This window comes from Grampus griseus (assembly GCF_964374135.1).
Source record: "Grampus griseus genome assembly, chromosome: 3".
NCBI lineage: Eukaryota > Metazoa > Chordata > Mammalia > Artiodactyla > Delphinidae > Grampus > Grampus griseus.
Genome location: NC_139019.1, coordinates 126880822 through 126901778, shown reverse-complemented (window position 1 = coordinate 126901778; position 20957 = coordinate 126880822). Strand labels below are relative to the sequence as shown.

At 46.3% G+C, this 20957-nt stretch overlaps 1 protein-coding gene across 1 annotated transcript in view; it reads right to left on the bottom strand.

Annotated features, from left to right (window-relative positions):
- Positions 1–9717: 9717 nt before the first annotated feature.
- The window catches only part of SLC36A1 (solute carrier family 36 member 1), a gene marked incomplete at its 3' end in the record, with an annotated part of 40691 nt that continues 29451 nt past the window's right edge, over positions 9718–20957 (bottom strand). Inside the window, exons 9-10 of the mRNA XM_082652155.1 lie at positions 19826–19995; positions 9718–9989 (exon numbers count right to left, since the gene is read on the bottom strand). Of these exons, the coding sequence (XP_082508281.1) occupies positions 9718–9989; positions 19826–19995 (442 nt within the window). The remainder of the gene's footprint in view (positions 9990–19825; positions 19996–20957) is intronic.

Here is a 20957-nt window from a genome sequence, read left to right as displayed (position 1 = left end):
CTTTGGGTTGTCATAACTGGCAGGGTGCAAGTGGCATCTAGTGGGTAGACCAGGGATGTTGCTAATCACACTACAGTGCACAAGACAGTCCCCACAGCAAAGAACGATCCAGCCCAAAATGAACACAATATCAAGGCTGAGGAACTCTGTCCTAAGGAAACATATGTGGCCTTTAGGTAACACGGTAGCAGCTGGGAACCTGGCCTGAGGCAAAAGTACACGTAGGCCAAGAATTGCAGTTACGGCATATGGTTTGCTCATTTATAAAAAGGCACCAGTCTGGATCCTCCATTTGTCAGAGTAAATGTCAGGGTGAGTAAAAAACAAAAAACAATCCATGTATATATTATATATAATATATATATAATATAAATATTCCATGACCAAGTGGGATTTATTCTAGGTAAGCTAGGCTGGTTCAATATTCAAAGATGAATCCATTTAATCTACCATATTGACCAGTGAAAACAGAAAAAATTTAAGATTATAGCAATTGATGCAGAAAAAGCATTCAACAAAATTAAGCCATTCTTTTAAGAAAAATCTCTCAGTACAGGAAGAGAGGGGGAACTTCTATAAAAATCTTACAGTTGGCATCATATTGAAAGGTGAAAGACTGAAGGCTTTCCCTGTAAGATCAGGCACAAGGCTAGGATGTTACTGGAACCACTCTTTTTTAACACAGTACTGAAAGTTCTAGCCAGTGCAATAAGACCAAAAAAAAAAAAAAAAAGGTATACAGATCATAAAAGAAGTACAACTACTTCTATTTGTAGACAACATGTGCTATCTACACAGAAAATCCCCAGAATTTTAACCAAACACTCACAGAACTACAAAGTGAGTGCAGAAAGGTCATAAGACAGGTTTAACACTCAAAAATAAATTTCATTTCTATATACTACCAATGAACATGTGGAAACTGAAATAAAAAACACATTACCATTTACAATTGCTCCAAAGAAAATTAAATACTTAGGTATAAATCTAACAAAACATTTACAAGGTCTGATAAATGGCCAAAATAAAAAATAACATCACCGAATGCTGGCAAGAATGCAAAGAAACTGGATCATTCACACATTGCTGACAGAAACGTAAAATGGTACAGCCACTCTGGAAAATGGTTTGCAAAATACTTTTAAAACTAAAAACGGGCTTGCCATACAACCCAGCAATTGTACTGACATAACATCCCAGAGAAATAAAAACTTATCTTCATAAAGAAACTTGTACATGAGTATTCACAGCAGCTTTATTTGTAATAGCCAGACCTGGAAGCTATGCAAATTTCCTTCAATGGGTGAATGAATAAACAAACTGTGGTAGATCCATACCATGGAATACTACTCAGCAATGAAAAGGAATGAACGCTTCATACATGCACCAACATGAATGATCCTCAAGGAAATTACACTGAGTGAAAGAAGCCAAACTCAAAAGGACACAGAGTATAATTACATTTATAGAACATTCATGAAGTAACAATGACAGAGATGAAGAACAAACAGATTAGTGGTTGCCAGGGGTTAGGGGATGTTGGGAAGGTGCAGGGCATGGATGTGTCTGTAATGGGGTAGCATGAAGGAGTCTTGCGGTGATGGTACAGTTAAGCATCTTGATTGCGGTAGAAGAAGCCACACATGATAAAACTGCTGAGCTACACACACAAACACACATACACGAACATGCACACACTCCAACGAGTGCATATATAACTGGAGAAACAAGAATGAGTGCTAAGGATTGTGCCAATGTCAATTTCCTGGTTTTGATAATGTGCTGTGGTTATGCGAGCTGTCAACACTGGAAGAGACTGGGTGAAAAGTGCACTGGATCTCCCTATTTGCCTGCACCTTCCTGTGAATCTATAATTACTTCAAAATAAAAAGCTTAATGTTTTTAAAAACCAAATTTTAAAGGAGGAAAATTATTTGAATGAATACCTTGCTAAAGAAGATAGACCAGGGGGCCAGAGAACCAAGGAATCAGGGAACTTGGGAACCAAGAAAAGAAGGAAAATGGTCAACTTGATGAAGAGGAAGGTGAAGGAGGAGGAGACAAGGTGATCAAGATGCTGGTTACATCAAGTAACAAAACCAAGAAACAGAAAACAGCCTCATGCTTGCTGCCTGGGAATGAAATACTGATGTATACTACAACATGGACCTTGACAACATTATGCAACGTGAAAGAAACCAGAGAAGAAGGTCACATATTGCATGGTTCCATTTATATGATATATCCAGAATAGCAAATCCATAGAGACAGAAAGCAGATTAGTAGCCGCTAGGGGTTAGGAGGAGGGGGTGTATTAATCATGGTTTCTGTATTTTATGATGCTTTGACATCTTAGGGCCTTGTGGACCCAGAGGGGGGACTGCTCCTCCCAGAGTCAGCTAACTCCTGGAGAAAGCAAACAGCTTGCCTGAGGACATCCCTTTGAAATGCAAATCAATCAGTCCTGAGTGCAAACCCCAACCCAACTCATGTAATCAGTCTGGAACACAGTCTCTGCCCTCAATCACCCCAGGACCAGTTATGGACAACTAGGGACCACCTCTACAGCCCAGGCTGCTCAAAGTGTTTACCTATCTAACCCTAAGTCTGCTCAGCTTGCTAACCCTGCCCTGCCTTGCCTTTCCCACAAAAACCTCAATAAAGGCTCCTGCCCACATTTCCCCCTCTCTTCTTCTGCCTCCGGATCACCCCTGGCACTTCCCCATGTGGCTCTGCCTCCTGTTTTTGTGGATCTGTGAGTAGAAAAACTTCATCCTTCGTGACAGTCATATCTGTTTCCGTGTGCCTTACCATACCTAATTAAATGTGCCTTACCAGGTACATTTTAAAACAGGGGGGAATAGGAAGTGTTTCATGTGTATATGGTTGTCATTTGGGGTGATAAAAATATTCTGGAATTAGCTAGTGGTAATGGCTGCACATCATTGTGAATGAGCTAATTGTCTCTAGCGGTAAATTTTATTCTGTATTTCTGTACTTTGCATTTCTACATAGACAATCGTTGTCTATGAATAAAAGTTTTTTTTTTTTTAAAAAAAGGCCAATGGTAAATAAGCCCAGGAAAAGATGCACAGCATCAGTAGTCATTAGGCAAATGCAAATTAAAATCACAATGAGGTACTACTACATATCCATTAAGATGGGTAAAATTTTAAAAACCACAATATGAAGTATTGGTGAGGATATGGAGCAAATGGAACTTTCACAAATTGTTGCTAAGAATCCAAAATGGTACATCCACTTTGGAAAGCAATTTTCCAGTTTCTTACAGAGTTAGTATACACTTAACCGCACAACCTCACAATTCCAGTCCAAGGTATTTACCAAAGAGTAATAAACACGTATGTCCACACAGATATCTGTACGTGAATATGTATAGCAGCTTTATTCATAACACCCCAAACTGGAAGCAACCCAAATGTCCAAAGACTCGTAAATAAATAAACTACGGTTCAGCCACACAACAGAATATTATTCCGCAATAAAAACAAACTCCTGATACATGTCACAACAGAGGTGAATATAAAAAGCATTATGCAAAGTGAAAGAAGTCAGACAGAAAGGACCATACTTAACGTTCCATTTATATGACATTCTAGAAAAGGCAAAACTACAGTCAGTTCAGTTGTTTCCAAGGGCCGAGTGGCATGGGGATGGGATTGCAGAGGGGCACAAGGGACCTTTGGGTGGTAAAGGAAACATTCTGATCTTCATTGAAATGGTGGTCGGCATGCATTTGCCCAAACTCATCAAATTGTGCACTTAAAAAACAGGTGACTTAGGTAAGTTATTCCCCAATTTTTTAAAAAAAGAGGTGGGGGAGACCAAAGGCCAAGGGTCTAGTAAAGGGTACCAGTTGAAGACACAGTTTCTTGGCACATGTCTGCAATGGGCTAGGTCTGAGGAAGCCAGCCTACTTGGCAAAACGCCCTAGCTAGACTTAGGACCCAAATCCAGACCCTGTCACTCAATTTATGTCCGTGCAGGTGCAGTGGGCTTACCTTGACGGCCTTGGTTACCTGGAAGGGGGGATTATGGCATTATGTACAGACAGGAGCAGGAATAAAAACATGAAGAGGTGAACAGTCTAAGAAGGGTTGAATGCTCTGCCCAAAGCCAGTGAGCAAGACAAGATTATAATGAATGCATAACCAAAAAAAAGAAAAAAAACAAGTAAAACTGCTTTCCTCTAAGTCTTGGTTTTCTTCAATTCAGCTAATGTTTCATAAAATGTTTCATAAGCCCTTCATGCCAGGTACTTTATAACATTCTCTCTAACCCTCTCAATAGTCCCTAAGGGTGGCCCTCCCTCCTGAGGCTGCAACAAAGAGGGCAAGGCAGCCACTGCCTTGGAAAGGGCTTGGGTTCTGCAACCACAGGGCTCGCATACATATCCGGACTCTGCCCCTTGCTGGCTGGTGTCCCGGAACAGTCACTGAATGCCTTTGACCCCCCCTATCCACCCACCACCAGTTCCAGTAATAACACTGATCGTAGAAAACAGTCATCATACTTTCCCCACCTTCCTCTGTCAGTAAAGTTTTACACCTCAACAGTGTTCCTTGAGGGCTCTGCTTTTAGACAAGTCTAATCTAGTCAGCCAATGAAGATCAGTATTCAAATCATCTCAGGGGCAGCTTGGATGGCCTTGTTTTTCCTCTTAAATGTGACAAAAAGGGAGTCATCTCTTGCATGTCCTGAAATCTATCTTGTCACTTCCAGAAAGGTAGGTGTTACCTCTGGTATCAGTCAGGTTCTTCAGAGACACAGAAAGAGTTAAGATGGAGATATTCATACTTACATATATACAGGAGGTGGTGGGAGAGACAAAGAGGGGGAAACAGAGAGAAAGAGAGAGAGACACAGACAGGCAGACAGACATTTCAAGGACTTCAGTGATTGTGCAGGGTGGCAAGTTCAGAATTTACAGGGCCAGCTAGCAGCTGGAAACTCTCGGGCAGGAGTCAATGCTGCAGTCTTGCAGAATTTCTTTCTCAGTGAAACCTCAGTTTTGCTCTTAAGGTCCTTTTAGCTGACTGGACAAAGCCCACCCACATTTTGAAGATAATCTTTTTATTTAAACGCAACTGACTGTGGACATTAACCACATCTACAAAACATCTTCAAGGCAACACCTACGTTAGTGTTTGACTGAATAACTGGGTTATTCAATACAATCGCCCAACCACCATGACACTTAAAACTGACCATCACAACTGTCCTGGGTGGTCATCTGACACACACAGAGGGGGCTGAGAATTCCTACTCAAGTTTTTGAGAGAAGCAGGAGCACACTTAGGAAGGGCAGGACTGTCTAACAGAAAAATAACTACCGCCCTTTCTTGGGGACTCTCCATCCACAGATGGTTCTGCTGTTCCCACTACACCCCTGGATGAGCTCTGTGACATAAACCAGAAACATTTTGGCATAACATCTAGTAAAGGGATCTGAGTGAGCAAAAAAAAAAAAAAAAAGTGAAAACAAGGACACAGACTGCAACCTCTCAAACATCAAAAATAAAATTCATTTATTAAGGAAAAGTTTAACACATGAATCGTGTGCAGAACCCAAAATAAGATCTTCCATGAGCTCCAGCATGATCCACGTCTCTATACATACCATGCGGGAAACACACATCCAACGCAGGCACATAACATACACAGGACTGTCTTGTTATCAAGACCTGCTGGAGGGTAGTTTTTCATATTCCTCTTATTCACCCATCCACTGACATGTTCTACAACAGAGCCACATGATTTTATTGTTCAGTAAAACAAAATCACTTCTACAGCACCACCTTGATTGAAACAAAAGAACACGGCTGACAACAGGCACCCTCACTCCCCACTGCAACTCTGGCAACCTTAGATCAGCACCGTTTATGTCTCCTGGCCAGGAAAGGACCCAGTGGTACAAGGACAGGGAAGAAATGCCACAGGCAGATGCTGTGAGAGCAAACAGCCTTGCAACCAACAGGACTGTCTAAAAAGTATTGACCGTGATTTCAAAGACAAAGCACTCTCCTTTCCCCTTGGAGACGTGTAATGTACTTTGAAAAAATTAATTCTAAGGCGGACGTCGAGCCGACTCCTGTACACCAAGTCATGCCACTTACATTTTTTATTTCCACCGTGACAAAGCAGCTTTGTGTTCTGAGCGGGGCCGATGCCGGGTCTCGCCTTAACGTCCCATCGGCCATGAACTAAACTGATACAGACCCCCTTGCGGTGAATAGTGAAGAGAGGGAGCTGTAAACAGACATAAATTGAGACTCTGCACTTCCAAAAAGCATGAGGTGAACATGTAGTTAAACACAGATGATGTTCTACAATTTAGGAAGGGAGACATTTTAGAAAAAGAGAGGCGAACAGGGAGGGGGAAAGGATTTTCCTAATGTACCTGTTTGCCTGGGGGTAGAGAGTGAACGGTGAGCCTCAGCCCGTGAAGTTGGCTGGAGAGGTCAGTGACAGAGAAGGAGGGTGTAAGCGGCAGGTTCTAGGCTAAGACATGCCACACAGTCACATACCTCTGTGCAGATGAAGGGCTCCTAGCAGCTGGACAACAGCACAACATAAATATAAATAATGCCACTTGTGAATGGTACAACTTCTAGGAAAAAGGGAATAGTAGATGCCAGGTCATGCTGTTCCCAGCAAGAACCTACATTTAAGGAGAGGTATACTGCCTACAGGGAGTTGGAAACCTGCTCCCAAGAGCGGCATTTGCAGGACAGAACAAGGGGCTCTGAGAAGCTACCTCTGGGCCGATGGAATCTGGGGTTGCCCTGGGGAGACTGGAGGAGGACACAGAGCCCAACAGCAGTGGGCCAGAAAGCCCCACGGTTTGGTTTGGTCTGACAGGTGTGGCCTCACACTCCTGAAAGCCTTCGCTCTGCTGCTCCCCGATCAGTCTCTTACTGATGCTGGGGCTTTCTCACCAGAGGCTAAAGCAGGGCCCAGGAAGAGGCTGGGCAGCTGGTTCCTAAGAGCACTGGGAGGAAAGCAGGGAGGGCCCCCTGACTGAGCAGCCCCGTGGGCAGCAGAGGAGTAAGCTTCCCTGAGCTGGCCCCACGGGCTGCTTCCAGAAGAGGAAGGGCTTCCTCCACTACGACCTCTGGCCGACCCTTTACTCGATACCTCATTGCTGTGCAACTGCACTAGCCGGAAGGTCCCCATGGGGTCCGCCTTGCCTAGGTCTCCTGAAGCAGCCATGCCATCGGGCTGTCAAAGCAGCAAAAGCACGGGAAAGCAATTGAACAGGACGAAGGCCAGGCCAAACTAGCTTCCCGAAGCCCCAAGGCTAGAGCTGTCTCTCCTATGCACCACCTTCCCTGGGCAGGGGCTCTGAAGCAAGAGACCTGGGGCCAGAGGACCTCAGTATTGTGCCACCCAGTCCTCAGGTCCCAGCATCACAGTCCGGGTCTCAAGACCCACCTGGAGAGGACTGCCTCTAGCAGTGCCCAGAGTCTCCGCCGTGGAAGCTGTGGGTGGGCTACACATCTGACCCCCTTCTACTGGCCTGCACCTTCTCGCTGAAAACAACTCTCAGGACCACTCTGGAAAGACTGCTGGACGGGGCTTGCAAAGAGGAGCTGACAGTTCTTGAAGTTACATTTTGGTACTAGAAGTTACTGAGAAAGCCCGAGGGCAGGGAAAGCCTTCAGAGGGCAGGGCTGCTGCCACCTCCAGCTAGAACCCTGGTCATGTAAGCACCTGTGAGTGACCACCGAAGAGCAGAAAGGATGGAGGAAAGTGTCACTTTCCTAAGGGAGACAAATCACCACTGACTGCATCTTCCTAAGTGAATAAATTATTAGGTGGGCCAGGAGTCACTGCAATGAGAGAATCTGGCTTTGGAACAGAAGAGAAAGAAAAAGCTGGGGCTGTGAGGGCGAGTCACAGCCCCTAGGAGCTTTGGTGAAATACAAAAACAAAACCCCTGATAAAGTGGTGCTGTTCTCCCCACTTTCAGGCAAGAGCCTGGTAGCAGGGGTAGAGGACAGCAGAACCCTGTTATATATGCAGGGGAGCGTGCGCGCGCGCACGCGCGCACACACACACACACACACAGCTCAAGAGATGGAGAGTCAATGAACACCCTTCTGCAATACTTCTCACACCAAGAGGGAAGACGGGGCAGCCGAAAGCAAGGCAAGGGACCTTCCCCTGCCTTCTCGGCAGTTTGTTCCCAAACCTGAAGGCCGACCTTGAGGTGAGTCAGCCCTGAGGCTGTTTCTTTTCTGATACCGAGGGAGGCATGCATGGGGGGGTGGAGCGGGGGGGGGGGAGGGGGGGCGCGGGGGCAGGCGGGCAGAGACAAGGGCATGATTAGTGTTTAGAACACAGGAGACAGAAGCCCCAACCATTGGAAGTCCAGGTCCTGGAGGCAGCTTGGGGCGGGGCACTGTTTCTGCCCATCCTCCTCATCCTCTGGGGATTGTAAACAACTGAGCACCACTCGTAGTGTCGGACCAGCTGCTGCAAACTCTACGAACTGAATCTCACACGCTCTGGGCACACTGGCCTCGTCTTCTTGTCCATGGCAAGAGTCTGGGTGTCTTCCTGGACGTTGCCGTGACGCTTGTCTGTCAGGGGCTGAGGCTGGCAAACAGGCCTGAATGCACAACGCAGCCATTTTATAAGCCTCCTATGGAGAGAAACACACCCCACGTGGCCGTCCTTCCCCTCGGCCTTGTGCACCGGCAAACATCTCCTGAGTCCTTCATGTCTTCTCAGTAGGAAATCTGGCTGGTCAACGGGAGGCAAGGTCCATGGTGCCCCACAAAGGTCCGCACTCTGATGATCCTGATGAAAATCTCTGGAGTCCCTGGCCGAGGGTGCGGAGGGTCTAAGCAGACATCTCCTGCGTTAAGCTTCTTCTCAGCGGGAGAAGCCGAGCAAGGGTTTACTGAAGAAGGAACAATTCACAACAGTCCCAGATCCAGAGACGGAGTCTAAAAACAAAGGCTGATTTTAAATAAAATATAAATATTTTCAACTTTGGCAGCACTTGATACCTTCCAGGAGTTCCAGCAACTAAGATCATAACAGTATCGTGACCCACACGAGGAAACCGGAGAAGAGGAGGTGTCGCCGAGGATGACAGCACGTCAGAGACAGGAAAGGCTAAAAACTCCAGCTTCGGGCAGCTGGTTTTAAACTACTAGGTAGGCTCCACTACGATGTGGAGACTTGAACAGGTAGGAAAATATTGAGGTAAAATATTTGGGAGAGAGATAAGAGATGGGCCCGGCAAGGGCATAAAGAAGGGCATTTCCACTGACATCATCTAGGCCTGGCCCGGGCGAGGAGAACACATGAGGTGAGAGACATTAAAATTTTTAAATAAAGTGAGCTGTGCAACAGGAATAATTTGGATGAGGTGGGTCAGAAGGAGAAGGGCAGGCAGTAAGGGGGGAAGGCGTGATCAGGGAAAAGAGTTGAAAAGTTCCGGGTTAAAATAAGTACAAATGAACAGAGATGGCACTGCCCCTGGAGGTACCTCCCACATATCTGCTGCCGACTCTCTACCTGCCCTCAACCCTATCTGGCTCAGGGAACCCAGGTGCCAGGTAAGGGTACATGGATGGCAACCTTGCCTCTCCCCAGAGCCTGGACCCTACCTGAGGCTCTGGGGCCAGGTGCTGGGGAACATACAGGGCGGAGTGGGCCGGTGCAGGGAACGCACCCAGCCCGCTATACAAAGGCACTGGTGGAGTTGACGAAGATGGGAGCGCTGCTGGGCTGGATCAGCTCGTAGAGGGTCACACACGTCCCCACCACAAAGCCCACGAAGCCCAGGATGCTGATCAGGGCGTCCTTGACGATGGTGATGGGGCTCATGCCCTCTGAGTAGTAGGTGGCGATCTCCAGGAGGGGCGGGATGATGAGGGCCAGGGCACTGCTGCTCACGGAGCCCACCAGGGAGATGACCAGGTCCAGGCGGGGGACGAGGATGGCCAAGACGCCTGTGGGAGAGAGGACACGCCTGTTGATGACTGCCCAGAGCTGAGAGAGACCGCCTCACTGTTCAGCAAATTTAGCAAGTGTTCTTCTCATAGTATGGAGAGCTCCAAGGAAGTTGAGACATCATCCAGTCCAATCTCTCATTCCACAGATGAGAAAACTGATGCCCGGAGATGTGGCATGACCCGGGTCTCACAGCAAGGATGGCAGAACTGGGACTGGAAACCAGATTTCCCAGCTTCACCTGCCACAGTCCTTGATTTCCACCTTTCTGAGGAAAAGGAACCAAATTACATTCCAGGGTAACCCGGTCCTACCAAAGGAGAGCGAGTGGAGAGCAGAAGAGGAGGTGAACCTTTTCTGAGCGACTGCTCATCTTCTTACCACTGAGGGTACCTCCAACACAAACCACTCTACTTGAATGACAAGAAACGAAACGGGGAGAAAACCCTCCTTCTTCTGGAACGATCCCATATCAGCCCCATTGCACAGAGCGTTTTCACACAGGGAAAGGAGAAGCAGGTCTGTGTGTAGGCCAACCTCAGAAGCAAGGCCCCCCATGATGACTGCGTCCCTGTGCCAGGACAAACCAGTGGCTCCCACACCTGAAACTCAGCCCAGGTGTACACGAGCAAGGTGCAACTGATGATAAAGGTGAATGGGGAGGACTTCCCTGGTGGTCCAGTGGGTAAGACTCCACTCCCAATGCAGGGGGCCCGGGTTTGATCCCTGGTCAGGGAACTAGTTCCCACATACCGCAACTAAGAGCCCACATGCCGCAATTTAGGAGTCTACATGCTGCAGCTAAGAGGTCTGCATGCTGCAACCAAAGATCACGCGTGCTGCAACTAAGACCCAGTGCAGCCAAAAATAAATAAATAAATAAATATTTTTTAAAAAGAGGGGCCTCCCTGGTGGTGCAGTGGTTGCGAGTCTGCCTGCTAATGCAGGGGACACGGGTTCGAGTCCTGGTCTGGGAGGATCCCACATGCCACCGAGCAACTGGGCCCGTGAGCCACAACTACTGAGCCTGCGCATCTGGAGCCTGTGCTCCGCAACGAGAGGCCGCGACAGTGAGAGGCCCGCGCACCGCAATGAAGAGTGGCCCCCGCTCGCCACAACTGGAGAAAGCCCTCACACAGAAACAAAGATCCAACACAGCCAAAAATAATAAATAAATAAATAAATTTAAGAAAAAAAAAAAAAGAAACTGAATTGCCATTCGGATTTATTGCCTGAAACAAAAAAGCTCCTGATGTGTTTGGCTTAAAAAAAAAAAAAAAAAAGATGAGTGGGGGCTGCATGAGGAAACGCCATCGGCTTGCAGAGCACACCAGCGCCTGTACCACCAGCCAGCTTGGGGGTGAAGGCCAATGTTTCACAGGTTTATTGAGGATTATGGCCTCTGGAATTAGGCACTTGTGTGTGAACCCTGGCTCTGCCTTGAGTGACACATGGCTCCTTTCTATTTCCCAGCGTTCTTGTTGGCAAAACAGGGATACAAAAAGCTCTTACGTCACAGAGATGTTGCGATGATCAGAGGAGATTACACGGGTACTTAACTAGAGTCCTGGTGTACACCAGGCACATAATACAGTCAATATTACTCATCACTAGTATACATCTTGTTGCTTATGGAAAGTGCATTGTTAACTCATTAGTCATCGAATGTATTCTGATGGATTGTCTTCCCCGCTGCGGGGCTCCAGCCGGAGGTCCTGCGCGTTGAGACAGTGATCCAGGGCACGTCTGTTACCTCACTGATCCCTATGAGAGACTCACACTAGACACGGGGGTTTCAGTTCTCACTTCATTTCATAAAGCAGAAATGTAGTTAAATTGCTCTGAGGAAGGCATCACAGTGGTGAGAGACCAGAACGTCTTGTATTGGCCGGAGTCCCATATAGCCTTTCTACGCTCCAGATGGATTGCCTGAATCGATTGCTGCTTCTTTGGCTGAGCACCAGACGAAAGCAGTGGGCTGCATTTAGAGGCCAGGCTTTGTGAGAAACACCTACTTTTAAACTGGAATACCACTCCATGCGGCAAAGGAAGAGGCATGCTGGGAGCCGGGATGTAGCAGGGGAGGAGCAGGGTCACGTCACCTGTCTTACACTCACTCTGCAGCTGTGCTGTCCGATAACGCCGCAGTCACTAGCTATCTAAATCTAAATGAATTCAGTTCTCCAATCACACTGGCCACATTGCAAGGACTCAACTGCCACCTGTGCCTAGTGGCTACTGTCCTGGACAGCACACCTAGAACACTCCCATCACACAGACCATCTAGTGTCTAGTAGACGGCACTGGGAAGCATCCACTGAGCTGAATTTCCCTCCGCTCCACGGGTACGGAACTCCACATTATTATGGTCCCTGTGGAAGGAAAGGTCCAAAGAATTCAAATGATAGAAAGTGACAGAGCTGGGACTAGAGTCCAGGACCTTAAGCCCCTGCTGCAGTCACATCATAGACCTGATGATCAAGAAAATACAGAATGGGACTTCACTGGTGGTGCAGTGGTTAAGAATTTGCTTGCCAATGCAGGGGACACGGGTTTGAGTCCTGATCCAGGAAGATCCCACATGCCGCAGAGCAACTAAGCCCATGTGCCATGACTACTGAGCCTGCGCTCTAGAGCCCGCGAGCCACAACTACTGAGCCCAAGCACCACAACTACTGAAGCCCACGCGCTCTAGGGCCCGCATGTCGCAACCACTGAGCCTGCGTGCTGCAACTACTGAAGCCCATGCACCTAGAGCCTGTGCTCCGCAACAAGAGAAGCCACCGCAGTGAGAAGCCCCGCGCACCGCAATGAAGTAGGCCCCGCTCACTGCAACTAGAGAAAGCCCATGCACAGCAACGAAAACCCAATGCAGCCAAAAAAGAAAATACAGAATGATACATGCAGCAGGAGGGAGAACAGGGGATCTGGCTGATCGGCGGAAAGATCCTGTCTGTGAAGAACTGGGGGAGTCTGATATCGGGTTAGCTTTCCCAGGGATGCACCACAATCATGTGGTAGGGAATCCGGTACAGGTCAGCCCTGACCTCTCTCTGCTTTGTAGAGGACACCAGACAAGGATTTTGAAGCCTGGATAACAAAAGGGGGTACAAGGAAAATGAGTCTCAGATCTGCCTCTGCTGCCCAGGGTTTTATAGCCCTGGGGCAATCCCTTCCTCTTTCTTTCTTCTATATTCAACCACCATGGCAATTATCCATGAATACCCTCACTGTTCTGAAGCCTTCAGAAAGTCTAAACAAAGGATAAGCTTTTAACTTGCTCTGCAAGTTAAAAATAGTCTGTTTCAGCCTTTAGTTACTTCTAAATAGAGTTGGTGATGTCCCTCAAACCTTCAGGGTTGAATATGGAGGAAAGGTGGAAGTGAAGTGTCCGTAGGCTGATGACAAAACGGCATTCTCATCATGGATAACCTGACGCTCAACAAATGTTGATCTGCTGTGTGACCTGGAATAAGACACTTGCCCTCTCTGGGGTCTGGGTCTCTCTCTGCCTAATGTTTAACCACACAGTGGTGGCTCCAGATGTTCCAGTTTGGGTGAGCAGTGGGGTGGAAACAGCTGAGGCAGCCATCAGACCTAAGCCTGGGTGTGGTTAAGGGTCTGGACTCAGAACCTAGGCTCCAATCCACCACTAACCAGCCAGTTTCTTAACCTGTTTAAGACTCATCTCCCGTACTGCTAAAAAGGGATGGTCAAATGAGATCATTCACGTAAAGAACCTAGAGTACTACACACATAACAAGTGCTTCATACATGTCAGCTAATAGCATCACCCGTCCCTGCTCAGTAGTAGGCTGTGTGTGACCTGGGGGGGAAATCAGTTCCTATTCTGAGCCTCAGTTCACGTACCCATGAAGTATGGTGATTGTATTAACACTGGATGATCACTCAAGTCACACTCGACTCTGAAATTTTAAGGAACTGTGCAATGTAGATTTAGTCACGTAGGAATGTGTTCTGGGATATGTCCCTCAACTCACTGTCAACTGGGAAGCAATGTGTGCTGCTCCAGAGTGGCACAGCGGAGAGACGGGATTCCGCTCTAAGAACACATGGTTGGGCCAAAAACGTAGCTTCTAGCCTGCCTGTTTTTGTACCGTTAAAGGGAGTGTGAGTTATTCCTCCTGGTCCCCAGGATGCTCCAGCCCACTCAAGAGAAGGGAGGATTTTAGCAGAGGCAATGAGCCCCTGGAGGAGATAAGTCAGAGGACCTGCCCAGCCCTCCCAGCTCTGACAGTCTGTCCTCTCCCTTCCCTTTCTCCCCTTCCCTCTCTCGTATTAGCCCGGAGGACAGATGGGTACTTCATGATACGAGTTAAGTGAAGTCACTCGTGCTCCACTCTGATAAGAATTAAGTGAAAACAGAAACAGAAGCTTGTGAGATCAGAATCTTTTCTCAGATTGGACGGAGATGTTCCATTTCATCATGACTTTAAAAAGCAATCTAAATACTTGTTCTTGTTTTTACTACAACAGATATACAAGATAAGTATGTTTAGCAAAAATATCCTTAATAGAAATATTTTTAAAAGGGCAAAAACTTTTCTTTTAAAGCCAGGGCCACAGGGTTGCAAATGGAGCACTGTCTTCCTGTCCTAGCTGGACTGGATATTTAGCTGAACCAAAATACAGGCTGACATTGGAGAAAGATAATGGGGGAAGAAGGTGGGAAGAGTGAGCCTCCCGCTAATACACTGGGGGAAGAGGAAGAGAAAGGGGCCCAAACTGAGGGCTCACTAGCCAAGGCATCTGTTTACCTACAAGGCAAAATGGGACAAACTAGTTTTCACTAATTCTATAGGTGGGAATCAGTACTTGGGAAAGATACAGGAGCGACTAAAACCTCTTCCAGCACTGAATGTCTTTACTCCATGAGTTAAAATAAAGCCCTCTAGAAAGAGAAACCCAAGAAGGCTGAGATCTCAGAAAGCAGCCAACAGGGGACACCCTATCCCTACTTCCCCACGAAAAGAGCACCGCATGCAAAGAGGAAGCCCACAAACTCCCAACTGGCAGTTGCCAGACCTCTGCATTAGCCCAGCTGTGGCATGAACAGAAAGGGGGCCCTGAGAATAACCAGACCACATGATTAGTGAAGAGGGCTCCAATGGTATTACAAAACATCTTCCCTTTGGGTTAAGAAACACTGAGAATGTGACTTTAACTGCTGAAGCAGCAGGAGGCCAATGGCCATGTTCAGAGAAGGAGCTGATTGGGATTCTGGAGCCTGTGGTTGTAGACCAGCAGCAGAAAGAGCTGACTTACGCACAAGAGGAGAGCAAGCACTTGAGAGACAAACACGCACTGACAGAAATTCCTTGGACACTTACAGCTCCCGTGTCCAGAAGTGCTTACTGTTATTTATTATGATCAACCCTGGTGAGGCCCACCTATGGGACTCTTAAATTGCTAGAAATCTGCCTTTAAATTAATAGCAGCCTTGGACAGGATATACAATTTCATTTAGTGGGAGTATAAATTTTAAAAATAATACAAAAAGCATGGGAAACAACTTACACGTCCAACATTAAAGGAATAGTTTAGTAAATACAATTCATCAATAAAATGGAATACCATGCGGTCATAAAAATATTTATGAAGGACATGTCTATTCATGATGTAATTTTAAACAAAATGCAAAAGGCCAAGTTATATGTACACTAGAATTGCAACTTTTTGTAAAAAGCGCCCATGACAGACTTCCCTAGTGGAGCAGTGGTTAAGAATCTGCCTGCCAATGCAGGGGACACGGGTTCAAGCCCTGGTCTGGGAAGATCCCACATGCCACAGAGCAACTAAGCCCGTGCACCACAACTACTGAGCCTGTGCTCTAGAGCCTGCGAGCCACAACTACTGAGCCCACCTGCTGCAACTACTGAAGCCTGTGTGCCCAGAGCCGGTGCTCCACAACAAGAGAAGCCACTGCAATGAGAAGCACATGCACCGCAATGAAGAGTAGCCCCCGCTCACCGCAACTGGAGAAAGGTCACGCGCAGTAACGAAGACCCAATGCAGCCAAAAATAAATAAAATTTTAAAAAAGAAAAAAAAAGCGCCCATGCGGATTAACACAGAAGATAAAATGCAAGAAAAATTATTTTAAGTCACTGGGATATTGGGAATTTCATTTTTACTTACTCCAGATCTAGACAGTCTTCAGGTGTTTTTACATTAACTTTCTTTTTTCGAGCAATACTTTGGTAGAAATTTAAGATCAGGCTCAAAGGAGTTGTGCAGCATCACAGAATTTTAGACATGAGGCGATCGGATACCCTTCATATCTTACAGATGAAGAAGCTGAAGCCTTACAACCATCCCCGCAGTGGGGACAGGGGGCACAGTGTACAGGTATTAATGCTGCTGCCCTTTTTCTTTATAGCTGCAAGACTGAGACGTGTGAACGGCCAAAAGGCATTGAAAAACCACTCTGTTTAGACCTGGAAGCTTCATGCTCTAAAGGGTCTGGCTGCTTGGCATGTTTTACATTCTATTCTAAACAGGCTTCTTAATTGAGGTGGTTTTGTTGTTATTCTATCTTCAATAACAGGTTTGTGACATTCTCATACCTAACTGAAGTAAAATGTTTCAAGTGGCAAATGCCACAGAGAATCAGTTCGAACCACTGAAGGACAGGTTAGGGCCTCAAGGAATCCAAAGAAACTACTCTTCGTACAGCCCCGGCTACCCTCAGGTGGAGCCAGCCTCTTCCAGCCCCTTCTACACAAGTTCTGGACATAAGGTGGCCTGCTAAGCCTGCATGTCCAAACATACAGACTGGAAGTAACTACTGTCCCACATGAAATCATAAGAAAATGAGCACCAGTCTCTGACGTGTGTTATTTTCTTTTCCTCTCCTCTCCAACAGTGTGAAATTAAGCATCAAAAAGTAGACACAGGGCTTCCCTGGTGGCACAGTGGTTAAGAATCCGCCTGCCAACGCAAGGAACATGGGTTCAATCCCTGGTACGGGAAGATTCCATATGCCTCAGAGTAAGTAAGCCCGTGCACCACAACTACTGAGCCTGCACTCTAGAGCCCGTGAGCCACAACTACTGAGCCCGTGTGCCACAACTACTGAAGCCCGGGCACCCAGAGCCTAAGCTCTGCAACAAGAGAAGTCACTTCAATAAGAAGCCCGTGCACTGCAACAAAGAGTAGCCCCCACTCGCTACAACTAGAGAAAGCCCGCGTGCAGTGATGAAGACCCAACACAGCCAAAATAAAATAAATAAATAAATTTATTTTTTCAAAAAAAGTAGGCACAACCATCTTTGGTGGATGGGGAAGAGTGGTGAGACGGTTGAATTCCAAGTGGAAAAAAAAATGAGGCTGACCAAATGCTCCTGCTTTCCTTGGGGATGAGGGTGAGGAAGAGGAGAGAAAGTTGAGAAAATGACGAGAAAATACCCAAAATGGCAATAAAATGAGCTGCCATTAAAATTTATAGGTATAATTGAAAACAATCAGTTATATCAAAGATCTAAAATCATATACCAATTAACCTTCTGCAAAAGGATCTGAAGGTACAGAGGAACAAAAACAAATGAACTCAGATAAATGCAATTAAATTGGTGCTACAGTAAAATGCCTCTCCTGAATCCCACAATTACTTCACAGTCTCCAGGGAAAGCAAGAGAAGCCTAGGGCTGGGAGATGAAGGGGTTGCACCCTTTAAAAGGATGACAATGTAAGGCTAAGTCACAAGCGACCACAGAAGAAGGGAAAAACAACCCAATGCGCTTGAAGATCAAAAGCGGCTCATGTCATTTGAGAGTCACGCTGTAGAAGGGAGGTGAGACCCACAGACAGTGCCAGGAAAAGCAAAGCGAAAACCAAGAGGCATCTAAGGATAGTATGAGGTCTGTGAATCAGAGACTGCTGGTTCCTGCGGGGCGCAGCAGAGAGGAACCTGGCAGGAAGCGCGACATATGGTAGCGGAGGCTAAGCCAGGCTTGAGAAGAAAATGGGGCGGTGAGAGGAGTCAGGGCCAGCTCAGTGCCCCAGCTCTTCCGGCAGAGACAGCACATTGTACCCAGACAGACCTACCTTCTCTCGAGGAACCACTCTGAAACAAAGCCCGTTATTTGAGCTATCCCTATCCTTTCTTCCAATGCCCCTTGCATTCAAGAATCAGGGCCCTGAGAGTTGACATTATGAATGCTTTTCACGTGCAAGCTGTCTCCTCAACACTCAGAGCTAATCCATCCACAGAGGAAACATACATATTTGATCAAAGCCTCCAGAGTTGCCAGCAGGAGACAGGAGTAAAATCTAGAAGAGTCTAAGCATCCTATCTTATCACACATTAAGGCAATTTACTGGAAAAGCAAGCTATATCACATTCCTTCCTTTCAGTCGCTTTGGGGCAGCAGTGGCCTGCAGCCAGTGGGTTGTTTCTCTAGGCTGGTCTAGGAGAGAGCCGGAAGGGCTGTCAAATAAAGGCTACAAGAAGTCAGATTCTTGGTTGCCATCAGCTCTCTGGGGCTGGGGAATCCAAGGTACCCACGGTCCTACCCAGGTCCACCCTATAAGAAATCTTCAGCAGGAGAGCTGCCCAAGATTAAGGTCAAGGGACAGTCTTTAGTTCCTCAGCTCCAGTGAGTTTTTTCCACGCAGATCCAGGATGCTGAGCTTCCACCCACTGCCCTAGAAGTAATATCAGGAAGACAACTGCAGGTGGCTTGAGGAGGTCCATTCCAGGATGGGCACTAGTCTGATCCCCACGTTTGCTTGGATAAGGATGGACAGCCTCTTCCCTGTCCTCCTCTTGCTAACAGTTAACCAATAAACTCATTTCTGACTTTCCATACTATGAGTGCATGCTAGACAACATTCACATCATTCATCCCTAAAACATTCCATTCTGGTCTAGTTAAAAAATCACATAGAACTATCTTTACTCCAGAGACAGAGGCTCGGACTGGATAATTTAAAGAAAGTCCCAGGGAAGTCTCAATATAATAAGGAAAGACGTTTCTTTCCCAAAAAAAAAAAAAAACTTAAACACAGCCAAGAAGAGAAATCTATGATTCAAGCATTCAATTTGGAAAGGAACTGCAAATCGCCTAGAAATTTAAATTAGATATTACAGACCAATTTATTCAAGGATTCTCTATTCTATCAATTCACAGAATCTTCCAAAAAAAAAAAAAGAATTTATTTTTATTTTTGAACTTATACCAGTTTTAACCAAGAACAAATAGGATGATATCTTGTCTCTCAACTCACGCTCCTGGGTGTGTGGTCAGGGAAGAGGAATAAAACACAAAGTGATAAGTCAAACACCTATGTTAATCAACAGAAATTTTCTAAGAAACACAATTTAGTTAAGACCAACATCCAAAAGTGTCTGGAATAGTATCAAGCAGTCTCAAAATGAAATCCAAGGAATAGACTGTCACATTGGAAACACAATTATTTGAAAAAACAAACAAACATACACCTGCTATCAAAGTAACCTATAGTACTCATTATGCATATGGGTTAAATGGCTCTCTTTTAAACTTTTGCCATATTTCATACGGAATAGTAATTGCACATGTTTAGCATGAATTATGACCATCGTCATTGCATTTTAGGCCATATCTATAAATAAAGCACCGTTTCCATTCCCGTGTCCTTTAGAGCACATCTATAATCAATTCACTCCCTTCACGGACGTGCCTCAATTCTGAAGCTGACACTGCACCTCAAGTTCTCTGTTCACACAGCACTGGCCATTTCACTATGATACAAGTTCTCTCTCATGAAAGCCCTGGCGACTCGATGCCCTCTGGAAGAAAACAGACAAGGCAATGATCTTGTCCTCTACTCACACGTCAGGCAGACCAGCATGGTGCGCACGGATAGGTCTATCACCAGCTCGCAATGCTCAGGTGCACGGGCCACGAAGAAGGGGATGATGATCTCGGCCGGGACGTAGAACTGGAGGGCATACGTGAAGAAGATGCCGATGGAATAGAGCAGCTTAACTGACTGGTACAGCCTGCAGAGAGAGCCGAGACACGTTCAGAGCCGGCTCTGTACGCTCATACACCAGCAATGAGAGTGCAAAACAGTCCCAAGGTGATTTGGCCATATCTATCCAAGTTACAAGCGCACGTGTCCTTTGGACAAAAAATTTCAGGTCTAGGGATTTATCTTGTAGATATACTTACACATGCGCACATACACTTACATAAAAAATAAGTTGCTGCAGCATTATTTAAGTCTGAAAGACTGAAAAGAGTTTAAATGTTAATCAGCGGGGAACTGGTTAAATAGATCATGGCACTCCCATATAAATGTTAAAATGTAGGAGACAGAACTCCAGGCGCTGATGTGGTACGAGCTCCACGATATATGATGAAGTGAAAAAAGCATGAAGCAGTACAGTGTCGACAGTATGGTACCAACTGTCTAAAAAAGGAAAAATAGGGAAAAGCACTCCCCTTCACACACACATACATGTGACATTCTTACATACACCAAACATCTTCAGGAGGAAACATAAGAAACTGGTAATATGGTTGTCCCTGAAATGGAAAATTGTAAAACTGGGGTCCTAGAGAGGCAAGTGGAAACTTAACATTTTCTGTATGCCCTTTGAACATCTGGAGTCTTTTCCACAGGCATATATCCTTTCAAAAATAAAAACAATTAAAAATACAAGGTGGAGGAGATTCAAGATGGCGGAAGCGTAAGACGCGGAGATCACCTCCCTCTCCACAAATACGTCAGAAATACATATACATCTGGAACAACTCCTACAGAACATCTACTGAACGCTGGCTGAATACCTCAGACTTCCCCCACGTACCTGGGTAGGGCAAAAGAAAAAACAGAGACAAAGAATAGGGACGGACCTGCACCTCTCGGAGGGAGCTGTGAAGGCGGAGAAGTTTCCACACACTAGGAAGCCCTTCGCGGGTGGGCGGAGACTGCGGGGGGGCGGGGCGGGGGGCGGGG